Here is an 18303-nt window from a genome sequence, read left to right on the forward strand (position 1 = left end):
TGCCAGCTAAGTTTCAGAACTCTGAGCCAAAGCCCAGAGTCATCTGAGTGTGATTGGGAAAAGCAGGCAGGAGGATGGAGTCGAATGAACTAGAAGACAGTGTACAAGCAATGTCCAGACCTCAACTCTGGACAAGTTTTTAGTGAGTGAAATCGTTTGTGATTTTCAGATGTAGAGAATGACCTCTGAGAGGCTTAGTGTTTTAAGTGGTTTATTTAATAAAGTCATGTTTTCATTTTTCCATTTGTTTTCCTCAGAATCTTTGGCTCTAAGGCATTTCTATCAGATAGGAGTAAAAGTGGTTTAAGTGGAAGTCAGTTGTTTTTTTTTTCTCTTAACAGTTGCTATGATTTTGCTTTTTCACAAGCATCCACATGCAAATGGTAAGAGAAAACATCCTACATGCCTTGGATTATCACTCACCCATCACCTTTTGAAATGCCACTAGTATTTCTGGATGTTGGCTATTTCTCCTAAGCGCCTGTCACCTTCACTGTGTCTTTACTGAATTCTTCCTCCTGGCCCTTTTGGTTAGGGGTTGACCTTGAACTTCTGACCTGTAAGGCTCCCTCTGTGGAAGAAGGCATGGTCACCATGCAGCAAGGACCCCAGAATACACCGAAAGAGACTGAGCTGCTATCCTGGAGGTTCCTGGAGATGCAGCTCAAGATGACACCTGCTCAGAGCACTGCACCTCCTAAGGCGGTACATGCCTTCACGTAGGCAGCTTCAAATTTGTCTGTCGTACTTGCCGGTTCATAAAAGAGATGCCAGAATCTTGAGAACCACTGCGCTAGATTATGTTACCTTCCTGATTAAGAGTTGAAACAGTGAGCATGGTCACCTTCCCTAGTGCCCTGGGGAAAATGGCAGGACCAAATGTACTGATGGTTCCACTGTGGTTGCGTGGGGCCCAGCCCACGGGTGGGTTACCTGGCATCGTCCCGTTCACGTAGCCGTTGACTGTGTACATTAGGGAGAACGACGGGCTCCAGCTCTTGCTTTCGTCAAACACGGCAAACATCAGCACGCGCTGCTTGTCGTACATCTTCTGTATCCCATCCTCTGCTAAAACGCCTGGGCAAGGAAAGAGTTGTCAATAGCATCCCAGAGAGGAGACTCTCATTTGCTGTTCCTAGAAAGCCAAGCGTTTACGGCAAACAGCCAATCAATTCTGAAACCAACTTTAAGTTCTTGTTTTAAGAAATAGCATCTTTATCAAGTAGTGATGATTGGAGGATTATGCAAATCTTGGTGCCCCATGAAGTGTTTTCTCTGGGCCCTCCCCTAGCCTTGAGGAATGGGGCTTTCAAGGTAAATTTGATCTAGCACAGAGAGAAAAAAAAAGTCAGTGACTGTCAAGGCTTTAGTAAAAGTATCCATTTCCCCCAGTGTTGGTTGGCTGCTATGTAGCCACAGGTACCATAGCTCGGCTGGTAAAAGCATCACGCTCCAAGTTTAGCTCAGCCATCTTGTGTGTACATATCATGGGGCGCTAGCACTGACTGAGAGGGTCAGGATCAATCCGTTCTCACGTGAGGAAAAAAATGCAGCCGGAGTAAAATGAAAGAAGGGCTTTTTATAAGTTTTAACTTTTTCATGCCATCATACTCTCTTCTATATACCAGGCAATGAAAATATGTATTTGTGTAGTGAACAAATGAATTCGGAATCTATGTAGGGGTAGTATGCGTGTATGGGTAGGCAGGTGGTGACTCCATCGCGTGATTTCCCACAGTGTGGTTCGTTGTGGTCGTTGGTTTGTTTTAACGAGACATGAGCTGAATTCTTCTGAGGTAAAATGAAAGTCCGAGCTTGCTCCAAAGAAGCCCAGCCAATGAAATTTCTGAAAAAGTCAGCTGAGTGTGTTTGAAACCTACCACCCAAAGTGTTCAGCCCTTTCATAAGGAAGTGAGCTAGAGTTTTGTGTGTTTGTGGACCAAGTTACCAACCCAAACCTCAGACATGTTAGTCAGGGTTCTTTCCAAGTACTTTCAGCAGAGTGAAGGCTCCTGTACGCCACGTTCAGAAACCCTCGGCCTTGAGGTAAACATTAGGGACCATACAGGCATGGCATCAGAACTGCTTCCAGACAGGGATTATTTATTTACTCGGGAGCGGCTCCAGGACCACGACTAGGGAGGGATTGGAAGACACAGGATCCCCAGCCCTCAATGCCAGTGTCGGGCAGCGGGCTGGCTTCCGCCCCCTTCTCCCTCTGCTTGATTTACAGAAGGTTCCAAGGTTCTCCCAGGCCTCCCTGCATTAGAGCACTCCTTAGCACTCCAGCATCTTGGCTGTAGTGGATTTTTTTTTTTTTTTTACCTTTCTTACAAATGAGCAGAGGTCCAATCAGCCCCGAGTTGAAGTCCTGTATCAGATTTTCATAGGAGTAATAGATGTATGTGAGGCATGGCGGGTCATCAGGTGTGGGCCCGCTGTCCTCGCTGATGTGCCACTCATAGGTGTGCTCTCGGCCTGGCGCTATGGCGTCATCCATCTTCTCCATGGGGCACGTATGGTCAGGGTAGGAAGCACCTGGAGAAGGAAAAGCCATGAAAATGTCTGCACAGTTGGCGAGCACTGCCTTTTCATCACAGGGGAACATGGCATCTCTATAGAGACACATACGACTTTCTGTAGTGAACCTCCATTATTTGGAAAGATTCACGTGTCCCCTGCTATGTCTACGTAATCATAAAGGCCTTGAGTCCATGGCGATTTAAAGTGAAGAAGAAGCGTAGTTCTAGTACATTATTTAAGGTTTAGCAAGTTAATTTTCCAGGGTCTCTAAATAATGATTATTTCAATACAATCAGAGACTTGAATCACCTTTGATCAGTAAATCATCTCAGATTATGACAATGGGTTATATTTTCTCGGACGTTCTTGACAAGACATCTTATTTTAACTGCCTATTAGCATGGGATGTAACTATGCTCAGAACTGTTTACATATAATTTTGTTTTGATCTGTAAGTGCTTCACATCTTCTTTCCAACTGCAGCCACCCTCAGTCCTGTTTTATCCCTTTATCACGTCTCCACCCTCTGATTATCCCAGCTCCTTCCCCGGTCTCAGAAGCTAGCTTCGAGATGCAGCCTGTTGTCCAGCGTGTGAGATGCGTCCGCCCGCTGGAGTTTCGATGTCTTGCTTCTGTCCTTTCTGCACCCAAAGACCCACCATTCGCACTGCTACGTACACGCATCTTTCTCTGCTTAGTGGGAGAGCGGGGGAGGATGTAGAAATTGGTCTTTCATATTGAAGAGAGGGAACTGACATTCTGAAGATTTTTAAGAAATGCAGAGGGTTGGGTGGGGCTTTCAACAACGAAAGGAAGAAGTGGCCAGTGATGGAGCAAGTGAGGTCAAGAAGTCGTAGAAAGCCGAGTGGATGCACAGCTTCCTGTCTGAGGCATTCCCCATTTAATTGGGTGAAAGTTACACCATCATCAGCTGGCGCCAGAATTTCTCTTTGGGGTACAGTTATCTTTATTTGGTGCAACAGCTTGATAAATTCCTTGAGGTGAAAGTGAGGCCATCAGAGTGTGGATGTGGGCAGACAATAAGGACCAAAAAAAAAAAAGAAAGCTAAAATGTTTTACATGATGGGGCAAAAGGCCAGTGGAAAGTATTCTTACTGAAGTGAGTGCTTTTTGAAGCAGAAATGCTTAAATTTTTTCCTTTCCTTCCCTTTTCTTGTTCCTTTTCTTCCTTTTCTTCTCTATATTCCAATCTCTCTCTCTCTCTCTCTCTCTCTCTCTCTCTCTCTCTCTCTCTTTCTCCTCTCCCCCCTTTACCATCTTTATTGAGGTATAAATTACATACAGTAAAATCCACCAGTTTTAAGTATAATATTTGCGGAGATTTGACAAAAAGTATACAGTTCTATAGCTACCATCACACTCAAGGTACAGAACAGTTCTATCCGTCACTCCCAAACTTCATCACTTGTACCAGTCATAGCCGATGCCTTCCCCACCCTCTGTCACTATATTTTGTTTTCCTATAATGTCATAAAAATGGAATAATAGATTCTATAGCCTCTTGTCTTTCATTAGTTTTAGTGAGGTATATCCTTTTTTACCCTCTCCTTTTTACCTATCTTGTCTTCAATTTAACGTGGGTTTCTTGAGCCCAGCACACAGTTGGGTGTTGCTTTTTATCCCGTCTTACGCTCTGCCTCCTGGTTATAATGTTCCTCCCTTTTGTTCTTCATGTAACCATTGATGTGGGCGGGTTAACACCACGCTGCTGTTGTTTTCTGTCTGTTCAGTGTGGTCTTTGTCCTATTTTCTCTTCTTTCCTGCTTTCTTTTGGATTTTTGGATTACTTGCGTATTCTTTTTATTCCTTTTTATCTCCACTGCTGGCTGTTTTCCTTGCTTTGTTTCCTACCCTGTAGACAGAACGAGCCCTTAAAATCCCAGGCCTTACTTTGCCGTGTTCCTGTTTGAAATCCTGACCATGGCTTCTCATTTCCCAAAATCTGCACAGGAAGCACAATGCAGGTGTGGCCTGCTCCGCTCTCCGCTCTCCCCCTGTGGGGCCCGTTCCTTTGTAAGCTGTGTGCCAGCCACTCGGGCCCCTTTAGTTCCTGGACTCGCTGAGTCCCAGCCTACCTCAGGGTCTTTGCCGATACTGTTCCCTCTGCCAAGAGTGCTCCTTGGGCCGGCCGAGTGGCTCAGTTGGTTAAGAGCTCGCTCAAGAGTGCGAGCTCTGAGCAACAGGGTCGCCGGTTTAATTCCCGGCCTGAGCTGAGCAGCCGCTGAGCTGCCAACAGATGGCAGGATGGCTCAGCTAAAACAAACAAACAAACACAAACAAACAAACAAACACACAAAAAACCAGTGCTCCTTCCTTTCTCCCTCTGGATAAATGCAAGCTCACCCTTCAGATGTCACCTGAAATGTAAGCTTATTGCTTCCCTGACCTCTGAGTGTGCTAGACGTGTTTTTCTTTTTCATGATAAAATATGTGTGACGTTATATGATTAGATTCACTTGGTCCCACTAGATAAGAATCATTTGCACCCGGCACATAATATGTGCAGAGTGTGAACACCTTAATGTCACTGTGTTTGTCTTAGCATCATCTCTGGTGCCGTCCACAGTACCTGGCTCAGGCAAGATGCCCAATGACTGTTTATGGAAATCTCAGGATGTAAGGTCCTATGGGCTAGAACCAAGGTCATCAAGTCTTAGCTCATGGGTGTGTTTTGTTAGGGTTGCCTGATATTAAAACAGATTAAATTCCAAGAATAACACTATGGAGATATTATATAAGAACCCAGATTGCTGGTTCCTCTTAAAAAACAAACAAAGCCTGGAGATCTGGTGCCACTGGACCAAACTCTTGCATAGAATTTGGCTGGACCTGAGTCCTCACTGCTCACTTCAGATAGCACACTGGCTCTCTGGTCACCAGTCCCTACTGGACTTATTTTGTTCTTAAATTACCCTCCTGGCTACTGTAAGCATCTGAGTTTGTGACCCTTGCGTTAGTAAAAAGCTTAACATGGGATCCTGTTGTAGCTTTTCCCCAAAAGATAGTTTGATATTGATAACCAATATTTTCCATAGGATGAAATTTTACTCTGTTGATAAAAAAGGATTTGAGTATTACAATGATCAAGAGCTGAAAAATGGTAAAAGCTTCAATAACTTCCTGTGAGTAATACTGTTCCAGTCTAAATAAGAACAAACAAAAGCGTTTATGAAGAGCCTCTCCTACTAAACAGGAAGGATTAGCTCTGTCAAGTTGCAAAACAGCTTTTGTTGCAAAGCACAGGCAGGACTGATAAGGAGAGCTGCCCTCTCGGGTCAGATCTTGTCTGTTGATTGGAACTTGGATGGCAAGTTGCTGACTAGGTCTGTCTCGATGGAGCAAGCCGGCCTATAGTCAATGCCTCATGCTTTGTGGCCTCGTAAAGCTGAAAAATGATGTTTCTGGACACGACCCTTGCACTGTTCCCACTGTTAAAATAGCACAGGGGATCCCTACATATATAGAAAATGGTGGTCTTTCCATCACGTTCACAAGCTCTCAAAAGGACAGGATGTGATATTCTTTGTAGGGTGAGAGAGAACTTTGAAGCTCTTCCTTTCTTTGGGTTAAGTGTGTGCCCGTCCTTCGGATATCAGCTTAAATGTCAGCTTACTCATTCCCTGATCACTAATTGTATATAACCCAATATAGGTATGGATGTGTATGCATATCATCTATACGATATGTAGGTATATACACCTATGTAACAGCATTATATACATACAGCATTCATCACAGTGTTAATTACATATTTGTGAGATTGTGTGATAAATGATACTTTTTCCTGCTACACTGTGGGAGAAAGCACATGAGTTTTGGGGTCAGAACTGCAATTTCTTGGTTGTATCACTTGCTAACTGTGTGAATTTGGGAAAGTTTCTTAAGCTCCCTTTTAGTCTGAGTTTTCTCATTCATAACTTACCATCATCCTTTTTCTAGCAATAATATTATCATTTTTGATGGGTTATGAGAACCAGAAAATATATGCAAAATGCCTGGCACCTAACTGGGGCTGTGGAGGCCTGTCATTTCCTTTCCCAGCCATTTTACAATTGACACAGCCTCTTTCCGTATGTCTTACTTCTGATAAGATGTATCTTAAAGTGCTCTTGAGTTCTCTGAACACATGTGAGAGAGATTAAGGTGGAGCTGTATTCTAAAGGTGGTAAACACTGGTAATAAGATTAGGTGATAGCTCACAATCACCAGTGAAATTAGTAAATTTCAGAGCAAGGGTTAAATAACATGTAATCTCTACTTTCTAATCCAGCCCTAGTCTCTCCATTTAGTTCAGTCATCGCCATTGTCATTGTCATCATCATTGTCTTCATCATGCTCATCACTATTATCACCATCACCATCATCACCACCATCACCACCATCACCATCACCATCACCACCATCATCATCACCACCATCACCATCACCACCATCATCATCGTCACCATCACCATCACATCACCTCATCACCATCACCACCATCATCATCGTCACCATCATCACATCACCCCATCACCATCACCACCATCACCACCACCATCACCAGCAGCACCAGCAGCACCATCTATGTTCCGGGCTCTGTGCTGGGTGCCAGGGCAAAAACATAGAGAAGGCAGCCTAAGAGCCTGAGGGACTCACAGCCTGGTAATAGTAGGGTACATGCTGGTGCCCTGGTTGTGATTGATTTCATCTCTAGATTTTTTTCTAGGACCACTTCAGTGGAAACGCCACAGTTAGACAGATTGTTCCTCTATAAGAAGAACTAAGCAATATAAATATGTAAGAATCCCCTGACAGGCTATAACAGTGCTAGACAGAGCAGGGTGACTGCTTTTCTGATGGTATCAGACTTCTTTTCAATGGTCAGGGTTTCACATCCAGGCTTATCTGAACACAGTGATTTTTAAATGTCCAGCTAGTTGACCAAAGTAAGTTACTGAGAATTTCAGATTCATATATTGAATATAAGATAAATTCCAAATGATTGAATGAATAATTTCAATTAAGTTTACTACTAAAAGGTGAATTATGGGCTTCTTGAAACAAATAGTAAACCATATAGATTTGTGCAAGGGGATAGATCCTCCTGTAATTATACAGAGTGAGGATTACTAATGACACAGTTTTGGGGTAATTTTACCAAAGCTTATTTTCTTTTCACTTCAAAGTATTTTATTTTACCTTTAGAATAAAATAGGCAAGTTGTCTCTTTGATTTTGCAACCTGCACAATATGAGGCATGAAATATAAACAGCTAATATTTAGGGGAAGCACTTATGAAATGCAGTTTTGGTAAATCTAATTTTGACTTTGCAATAAAAATAAGTTAAAACTCTAAACTAAAAGGAGTAGAAACAGACAGAAAGGATGACTGTGCTGGAGCATAAACAGCTCTTGTTCAGCCTCTTGCTAGAAGAAACCCTCTACACGAGGGTGGACCTTCATTTTGTATTTCTCCAGTTCCCTTCACTTCCTGCCCAGTCCATAGTCAGCTTTGTAATTTGTTTGCTCTTGTCTTGATGAACTCATTATTTGCCAAAAGGCTCTCAGTATTTTTTTTTCTTCTTCAAATGTAAAATGGTGCACACCAGCTTTGGAAAAGTGAAATTCCATAGAGAGCCACTTCAGTCACCCATTTGGGTGCTCATGAAATCCTCCCTGGTTACTTATTTTTTTGAACAGCTCTTTTCCTCTCCATTCAATGCTTCAGTGTGCATTTAAAGATTGAGAACATTCTTTTAGACGCCGTGATTCAGGCAATGGACAAATTAGAATGCTGCTTTATGAAAAGCCTGGTGCCATTGAAAAAAAAAATACTGAGAAGGTCTGGGAAGCATAACATTTAGAAAAATTTATACCCAAAGTGATTAAAAGAAAATATCTTAGACACTTAAAGAAGTAAACCTCAAACTATCTGGAAAATATAATTATTCAAAATGACTCATTCCTTATGTGCTGTGGATAACCGAGGTTTTCTGTGCAAGTTTACCCCATTCTGGCATCTAAATTCTATGGGAGAGTTTTATTTCATTCGAGTAGAAATAAAGTGATGAGCGCTACCCTTGGCCCAGGCCTTCATTCAGTCTAAGCCTCTAAGAAACAAAATTCAGGGCCTTCACTAAATAGCCATGAAATAACCTCAGCAGCAAGAACTCTCATTATTCTGTGCCACCTTTACGTATATTATACTAATCCTTGCAATAGCCTCAGACGGGAGGAATTGCTGTTCCCATTTTATAGGAACACAACTGAGGGTTAGTGGGAAAGGAAATCACCAAAGTTTACTTAGGGTTCAAATCCAGGACATTCTGGCTCTAAAGCCAGCATTCTTTTCATGGCTATCTTTTCCTTCTAGCGGATGGGAGTAGATCCCCAAATCCATGGTGGGGCTCAAGGATTAGCTCCCAGATAAGAAGGACTGCAGTCTGGGCTGGATCATTCACGGGTCAGATCAAGCGGCCCCAGGGGCAAGGATTGAGTCTCTCTCAAGCCCGCATATTCTATGTCTCCCATCATCATCTCTCGAATATCTACCTCTGTGATAAAGAAATCTAGAGCCTCCTGGTAGCTGGCTCAGCCTGTAGTTCGTTTATCCCCACTCTTGAAAAACATAATTCAAACCACCGGGGAAGGCTGTGTGTGAGGCTGTCAGACATGAAGGAGATGGTTTGTTTTAATGCAGAGGGCACAACAAAATGAACCGAAGGCTTGTCTTCTGCCATAAAGGATACTCTTCCGGTATTTACTAGATTTGCACCTCATTTTCAAGACAAAATTTGACTTTCCCCACCCATCTTTATTTACCTTTCTCAGATTCATGGAGCTAGGGGCAATGATCAGGTGACCAATGGAAGTGGCGGGAGCATTTTAAACAATTGGTCACAAAGGATGGCTGGCTGTGGGGGAGCGTAGGGACAAATAAACAGTAAAGGAAGGGGACTGATGTTGCAAGGTTCACTTCCTGTGCAAACAGCCCAGCTTGCGATACAAAGTCCACATTTGGAATGGAACCTGCATGGCACATGTTGAGGGCTCTTCCCTCTGGCACCGCGGGGCTAAATTCCTGATACTGTCACCTGGGGGGGCCCTAAGTGGGTGAAGTGCTTATTCTGTGTCACCGTATGACTTTAGGACTGTGGGAAAGACTCCTGCGCATGCTGTCTCACCCAGAGTGTGACAGATTGGCTCTTTAAGATGCCTGAAATGTCACAGATAATGCTCCATTGTTTCCTCAAAGCAAAGCTTAAGTTCTAACACAAACACTCCGGGGGGGAAGGCAGGTCACTGACCTATTACCAGCCACATATATCTCAGTCAGAATGAGTTTCACAGGAATTTACACAGGAAATAATAAATGTCCAAGTCACTTTCTAATCCATAAATTGTCAGACAAATATCACATTATTTGAAAACCTTGAAAAACATGTTAATTGGGATGTAACTGATATATAACATTATAATTGGAACACATTTTGATTGAAGAACCACCTTTGCCATCGTAGCTCATATTTGTCGAGTGCTGATTATATGCTAGGCATTGTTCTAAGTTTTCACGACTGCAAACCTATATAAGGTAGGTATGATTGTTATGCCCATTTTACAGATGAGGAAGGTGAAGCTGAGAGGTTAAGTGGTCACAGTTCGTTAAGTGTCTGAGGCAGGGTTTGCGCTGAGCAGCCTAGTTCCAGAACCCGCCCTGTAAACCACTCTCCTACTCAGTTACTCTCTTCAAAGATGTGATGGCTAGAACATACGGCAGAAGGAAGATTGGTGAATCGTGCAAGGCCTCAAGTTATTTTTAAATGTTATTATACCAACATGCATTACAATATGGACACAGTTTTCTTACATCACTTCCTCGCAGAACTCTGCTTTGCTTATTGTCAATCAGCATAATGGAAATAATCAGAACAGTGTCAACAGCGGCGCTGATTGTCCTGTGGCTGATGTGGTCACTTTTATCACCATCATCTTCACGGTCTTGCTGTCATTGTCATCATGATCATCACCATCATCGTTGTTGTCATCACTGATCGAGGGCTTACCAGGTTCCAGGAGCCATGCTTAGTATTAAATGACCTCATTTCATCTCAAAGCCACCTTATGGCATGGGGATAACCATTCCCACTTTACAGAGGAGAAAACTGAGGCTCAGGGATGCTAAAGTTACAGAACCAGCAATGAGACTGCTGGAATTTGAACCTAAGTCTGCCTTCAAAGCTTGTGTTCTTAACCGCTTCACTATGTCCCACATTTTAATACTACTTATTACGTGTCATCTATGTGCCAGGCTAGCCCCATGTCAGGCGCGTCCTATGTTACCATTTCAAATGATGGCTGGCGGTCCAAGTCCAGCCATCTCCCTTTTCTGTGTAAATAAAGTGTTATTGGCATGCAGCTATGCTCGCTCATTTACATATATATTGCCTTTGGCTGCTTTTGTACTAAATGGTAGAATTGAGTAGTTGCAATAGAGACCCCTTGGCCCACAAAACCAAAAGTATTTACTTTCTGGTTCTTCACAGGAAAGTTTGCAGCCTCCTGCCTTAAACCATCTTGCAGTGTGTGTATGATTATTCTCATGTTACAGATGAACATACTGGCATTCAGAGAAATTAGGTAACTTGCCCATCCAACTATTAATGAACAAGAACCTAGCGAAAAACTGAGGTATAGGTGATTCCAGAACATTCTCATTTTCCTCCCTGAAACTTACAAAGCTAACAATTTTTATAACTATTCGTTGCAGGAAGGGAGAGCTCTCTGACATGTGGCCAATAATATGGTTTTAAGTGTTTGACCCTGGTATCAAAGAGTTGCACGTTACTTATCAGAGGGATATGAAATTCTCTTACCTTCTGAGAATTTATTGTACTTAATTCCTTGCGGGTGGATGCTTAGGGGCTTGTTGGCCTTATTTTTAAAGTGAACTCGCATGATGTCTCCAACTTCAGCGTATAAAGTAGGCCCAAGAAGTCCTATGGAAGCAAAGATGTAACAAATGTCAGGATTAACGAAGACAGGGCTGCTAAGCAAAACAAGCAAAAAACCCCCTGCAGAAAACCACCGGAGCAAATTGCTGCCATCCCTCCAAGTTCTGAGGTCCACATGCTCATTTTCAATCTAGAAGGTTTTGCCAGCTCATTAACTCTATATTCCCTGCAGTCAGATAAGGACAGGAAGGTAAAAACACTTGGCTTGGGCCAAAGCAAGTCAAGAGAGTAGGAGGAATATTCTGACAGCGTCCACCCCACGCTGACCCACTGTCTTTCCACAGAGACTACGTATCTACCGTCTTTGGTCAAAGAAAGAAGGATGCACACTTCCTATTGTACAGGGTGCTGTGAGGGAGGGTGACTGGCTACTGTACATCTCTCTGAGGTGGGTGACCTCAGGGCCCTAAACCAAGTGAGGGGGCACATCACCCAGTTCTCTGGCCCGGAGGCAAGCTCAAAGTCCCTGAGGCAGGAGTGAGCTCGAGGCATCCCTTGGACACTAAGAGACACAGCCTGGGCAGAGTCAGAGGAGACAGGGGTGGAGGCAGTCCACGTACGGCCCTCCCTTCCACAGTCAGGACTCTGCATTTTAAGAGTTCATCCGAAAAAAAAAAAAGAAAAGACAAAAGGTTCATCCTAGCTGCTATGCGGGGACAAGCGCAGAAGCCTTGAGACTGTGTAGGCCAGACGGTGGGATACGGGGCCAGTGAAGCTGGATTCTGGACATGTTGACAGTAGAGCCAGCAGGATTTGCTGACAAATGTGAGAGTGACAAGTAAAGGATGACCCCGAGGTTTTCGATCTGAGCAACTGGGTAAATAATGTTATCAGTTACTTCAGTGGGGAGCGCAGCGGGGACAGCTGGTGAGGGGTGCAGAAGCTCAGCGGGAAATTTCGCCTCCTGCATGCCAGGTGCTGTGCTAGGTCCTGGGGCCACAGGGATAAACAGCCACAGTCCTTGTCCTCAAGGAGCTCAGCAGCTACTTGGAGATAGACACGGGGGGAGCTTCTGCTGGGCTACGGGCAGAATGCTAGCGGGGCAGAGACGATGGGTCTAGTTCCGCCTGGGGAGTCGGGGGAAGAGCTGGTATCTAAGTCAGAGTTTGGAAGAATCATATTGTGAATTTCCCAAAGTGTGGCCCTTGTGTTCTCTGCATCAGAATCACCTGGGGTCCAACCGAAAGGCCCAGGCCCCCAGACCCAGTGAACCCAAGTCTCTGCAGGTGGAGCTGAGGAAGCTGCGTTGTGAGCATGTGTTCCTGAGTGATGCTGAGGTCCTTTAAAGCTTGAGGACCTGTCACCAAAGACAAGTGATGGAGCTGACGGCCCCGCTCCCAACCCGTCCGTCAGCTCTGCCCTGTAAGAGTCACAGGAGCAGAAGGTTACAGCAGTCATGGCTGTTTGCCCGGCGTTCGTTGGCAGTGGTGACGATAGTTATAATAAATGGTCCCTCTTATATATTTGAGCACTGTAGATTCTTATAGTAATCCTCCCAACAAACCTTTGAGATCGATGTTATGATCCTCATTTTACAGACCAGGAAGCTGGTCCTCAGAGAGTTTGAACATCTCGCCCAATACTGTGCAGCTAATGAAGAGGCAGACCCATGATTTAAACTTAAGTCTGTCTGACTCTAGATCCTAGCTTCTCACCACCTCTGTGTATTGCACCTTGTGGTCATGCATTTATTCATTCAACACATACTAACTGAGGCCCATGTTATCCTAGGGGTCAGGATTGCAGTGGTGAGTGAAACACGTGCTCTCTCTGGCTTTCTAACGCTTATGAACAGAGCAGGAGGGTGTCTTGCCCCAGGCCAGTCAGTGATTGGGTGGCGTTGCTGGGACTGGAACTCAGGTCTCTGAACTCCTGAACCAGAGCTTTCTCTACCACTTCCTGCAGGGCGGGTTCAGACCCCCCTTTTCCTGGAATAGCCCCAATATCTACACCATTTCTGAATCCTGCCCACATCTGATTCCTTGGGCTGCCCCCTCTCTCCTGGCTGCTCCGCTCAGTCCTAGCTCCCAGGGAAGCTCCCGCTGGCCTCTCCCACCTGCCCGGGGTGCCATGAGCCCAGCAGGGTGCTGACTTTGCTGTCACAATGTGCCCTGCGTCGGCCGCCATGTTGCCTTGCTTGGTTCATTGGTTGGCATCACAGGGCTGCAAATGCCAGATGCCCAGAATAAGGCTTCCAAGTTACCTAACCTAATAAGACCTCTTACTGCAGTGAATGTTTGGGGGTATTATTTGGCCTCCCTTTCTGCTTCTTCAGAATAAAGGCAAAACAAAGGAATGTTTTCATAAATGCAAATCAAATACCTTCACGCATGAAGGTAAACACGTGGCAGGATGTTGTTTGAGCTGCTGTTCATCTCCTCCATCAGTCAGATGCCCTAAGGCCTTTCCTACCCTGTCCCCAAGGCCCAGAGCCAAACTGGGGAAGGAGTGGCCTACATTGGGTGCCCAGGAAGGTAGCACAGCGTGTACCCAGTTTCATAGGGTTTGGAGTTGGTAAAGGCTGCAGGAGGTCAGCTAATCCAGTCCCCTGTGCTGAGGGGACTATGTGTCACAGAACATGCGACAACTCATTGTTGCAGCTTTTGAGAAACTCCTTCAGAGACAAACATTTCATAATTTTCCTTGAAAAGATGCAGTGACTCAAAACCAGCCATTTTAAAGCCCAAGACAGGGTCCAAAAATGAGCGCAGTCTGCCCACCTGTTCGCATGTCCACCAGCCTCACTGGACAGGCCTCCGTCTTCAGACCCCCAGTCCTGCCGCCTAGCCCCACCCACAATTACAGTGAGGCCTGGGCTCCTGTGCCCCAGGTGGGCACGTGACTTCCCAGGCTCAGGTACAATCATCCACACCAGATGAGGGGGCTGGGAAGCGGAGACGGTACCTGTGACCCAGAGCAAGGCTGGGGAGTGGGGGAGAGCCCACAGTCAGTGGCAGTGTCCCATCCCGCATCCTAGGCTTTTTCTGTCCACCTGACTTGCCGCCTTGTCTCATCTGCTCTCCAGGTACAAACAAGAATAAGATACCAGCCCTGCCCTCCAGGGGGTCCTAGGTAAGCACCTTTGGGAGTTTGGGGAGAGGCTGCATACAGATGGCTGTGATATGCTGCAGCGTTCACATAAACCAAATCTGTTACGATGTAGAAATTTTGTAATGTTTTAGGTGCACAGGGCTTAACCATAAATCAACTGTCAAGGTTTCCTTCTAATTAACGAGGCTGAATCAGAAATCACTACCAAAGTTTATCATCTGAAAGGATTTGGATCACAGCTCTCTCCTCCCCCAAACTAGCAATTCCTCCTTACTGCTTACCAAATCGTCTCCAGCCTGGCACTGGTCCTGTCTGTCACTCAGGGCAGGCAGCCTGCACAATGGCTTACACAGCACAGACATTCAAATTCAGTTGGCTTGGCAAAAGCCACAATAGGCAGGGCTCTAAATGCCTGCCCAGTTCCTCTTTTCCCAGGGCTAATGAATGTGTTTCCTGGCTCATTTTACCTTCACCCCCACCTACAAATTAATTTGTTAGTTCTTAAGTATCTATTATACTAAACTTGGAGGTGGAGCTTTGAAAATGAATAGATTGTGACACAGGACAGGAGATCCTTTAAGTCCCAGCCCGCAATGACAAACTGAATTTTATTAGTGACCTTCCTGCCACATCCCCTCCCCTGGCCCCCAGCGAAGGTCCTGTCTCTTCTGCCTCAGGCTGACCCAGCTCAGGCTTTAATCCCATCACTTCCTGGTTCCTCTGCCCTCGGCTCCATCAATGATTCTCTCTCAGGTGTGTTTACCCTCTCCTTTTCTATTACATTCTTCCTCGGGCACTTGGATGTTTTAAGCCACTGTATTCTTATTTTTCTAAAAACTCCAAAATACCCTTAAACCTCTGTTCCCTTCCAGGACTACCCTGTCTCCAAGTTGCAGGAAGAAGTTATTAATATCTGTAAGTTCCTCCTGCTTCCGTTTCCTTATCTCCATTCACTTCCACTCCACTTCGATTCTCCAGGGGACACGACACCAGGGAAAGCAGGTTAAGAGAGAGTTTCACGAAGGGGGAGCATTAAATGTCCCAGTAATGTCGCGTCGGCAAAGACCTGCGAAGAAGCCATTGGCTCTGGCTCCTAGGCAGTCATGGACGCCCTCTTCTGAGAGTAATTTCAGTGGGCTCATATTAGAGCAGATTACGGAGAGGAAAGGATAAGACAGAGAATGAAATGGACCATTCGCATGGGAAATTGGTAGTGAAGGAAAGGAGAGAAACAGGAAAGGCAGGCAGAGTCAAGGGGAGATTTTGTCTAGATAGAGGTTGACCTGAACACAGCTATTCTGTTTTATTGGTGTTGACTTTTGACTGAAGGGAAGGCTCCGGTCAGGGTAAGACTGGAGACTCAGGGAGCAGAGGAGGCGTGACAGAATGAGCCGAGGGGGCGGGGGAGTCGGGCACAGATGACAGGTCTTTACCTGGCTATGGGGATGGGGGAGGGAGTTATGTTGACCAGGGCACCCAAGTGGAGGGAGTTCTCTCTCAATGGCCTCTACCATTTCTGTGGAATATGGTATCGTGTTTAAGATCCCCTAGCCCATTCAACCTATATTCCTTGATTAAAGAAGAGATGGGGAAAAAAGAAGAGATCTTTCTTTAGAAATGGTAACTGTTGCGCACATCACACTAAATAAAACAGAAGAAGGGATGGAAACGATAGACGCAAAAGAATCGGCCATATGCTGCTCTTTTGCACGCGTCTAGGGGGCCAGATGGAAGCAAACGATCACGCGTGGAGGCTCAGTTGGACTCACGAAACTAGACCAGAAGCTCCGACGAGGCCGGATAGGAGTCCGTCTCGTCTCTCATGTGTCCACAGAACCTGGTTCAATGCCCAGCCAATAGCATGTGCTCAACAGTAGGTTATTAGATGGACTACAAATTCAAACACTTAAAAGTGGTGGTTTTTTTTTTTAGCTTCTTGATCGCGTTAAAAACAGCTGGCTTCATGGGCATGTGACCTGTGACCTGTGACCTGTGTAATTGCATTGGGTCTCCTGCTCAGCTCAGTGTTTTTCTGTCATGGGTCTGAAATTCTCAATACTATGAATACGGGGCCCCCACATTTTCATTTTGCATGGGGCCCCACAAATTATGTAGCCTGCGCTGGTTAAAAACAACAAAAGCACACATTTCTACACAATATCACCAAATGGATATTTTCTATATAAATATCAAATTATCCATAGAGATTTATCTTCAAATTAAAATATATATTTCAGGCTTACCTGAATTTCTAGATTGTGGTTTTTCCTGCTGAAAATTTGCATCATATTCTCTGTAGACAATTTTCTTAAAGGAAGTTGCAAAAGAATTCGAACTGGAAATAAAATACAAAAATTAATTTTAAGGCCTATATGACATCTACTTCTCACATTACTAAAAAAAGATCTCTCGTCACCACAGACTTGCATTAGTAATAACAATATTTTTAATTGTATTTCAGAAACCCATGGTTTTGTGAATATGAATGATAAATGAAGTTAATAAAATATTTGTTCTCTTCAAGAATATTCTGTTGTGCTAATCATTCTGTCACAGGTTAAGTCTGTCTGAACGAACCCTGTTACCCAGAATCAATTTTCTAAAAAAGAACCCAACCCAAGATCATAGCGTGAACCCAAACTTTAGGTTTAAATTTTAAATGGTTGAAAATAGGACCAAAGCCGTTATGAATAAATAAGCAGGCTGTTTTTTTCACTGATCCGTTGAGTACAGTGGTAAGCTGCTGGGGAGCACTGTGAAGACCTGCTAACCTGGGGGACCCTATTTCTAATTGACACGCTGGAGATGGCTGATGGAGTAAAAGCCCTGGGATTCTTACTGGGGACAAACAAACAAATAAAAAAAGCTAAGTCAGGAAATTTAAATAACTTGTCCGAGGAAACAGCCAAGAGATGGCAGAGCCAAGATTCGAGAAGACGAAACCACTGTATTCTTGGTAAAGAATGCAGACAAGGAGAGTGGGATAATTTCCTGTCTTTTTTCTTCTGTGTCTCCAAAGGCAGGCACATCTTTCCTATCCTTGTCTTAAACTCAAAGGTGAAGGTAAAAGGGAAGAGAATCGGGGGCGTTTCTTACAAATGTCTAGACCAGTTGACCAGGCTGACTTGGTTAAACTTCCTCATCCAGAGAGTGGCCCAGCTGTGACCAGGCCATGACAGCAGGACACCAACTCCACTTGCCGTGACTTCTGTGTAGCACAGTGGCCAGGAGGACATGAATTTAAGTCATTGTTAGTAACTGTATAACCTTGAAAGGTGGACTAAATCCATTTGTGCCTCAGTTGCTACAGCTGTGAGATGGGAGTAATAGTGAAATCACCCTGAGTATTTAATACTCGTTACGAGTTGATATCTGCAAAAGGCACAGAGCTGGCCTGTTGTAGGTATTTAATACGTGTTAGCTACTCATATTTTAAAAGTGTAATAAGAGTTGGTTTTTAGCCTTCAGGTTTTCCCAGCAAGTAGAAAAATCTGTTATGATAGTATTTCTCATAACATTTTAAATGTGGGATTGGAGAACTGTGTTAATGTTTGGGGGCAGAATGAAAGACAGCATGAGTAAATATTTTTTTTTGAATGGCTGGCTATTCGAAGTAGTGAGTTCTCAGTCACAGGAAGCATTCAAGTAGAAACTAGACAACCACTTGGTAGCAGCATTGGTGCTTGGCTGTGGGGGAAGGTAGAAGGTGAAAACA

General features: G+C 44.5%; 1 protein-coding gene across 1 annotated transcript in view; it reads right to left on the reverse strand.

Moving 5' to 3' along the window:
- F5 (coagulation factor V) overlaps positions 1-18303 on the reverse strand; it is a 55181-nt gene that overhangs the window by 34167 nt on the left and 2711 nt on the right. The window contains exons 2-5 of the mRNA XM_019647596.1: positions 16832-16923; positions 11400-11522; positions 2326-2538; positions 934-1077 (exon numbers count right to left, since the gene is read on the reverse strand). Of these exons, the coding sequence (XP_019503141.1) occupies positions 934-1077; positions 2326-2538; positions 11400-11522; positions 16832-16923 (572 nt within the window). The remainder of the gene's footprint in view (positions 1-933; positions 1078-2325; positions 2539-11399; positions 11523-16831; positions 16924-18303) is intronic.

The sequence above is a fragment of the Hipposideros armiger genome, unplaced genomic scaffold, assembly GCF_001890085.2.
Source record: "Hipposideros armiger isolate ML-2016 unplaced genomic scaffold, ASM189008v1 scaffold_6, whole genome shotgun sequence".
Lineage (NCBI taxonomy): Eukaryota > Metazoa > Chordata > Mammalia > Chiroptera > Hipposideridae > Hipposideros > Hipposideros armiger.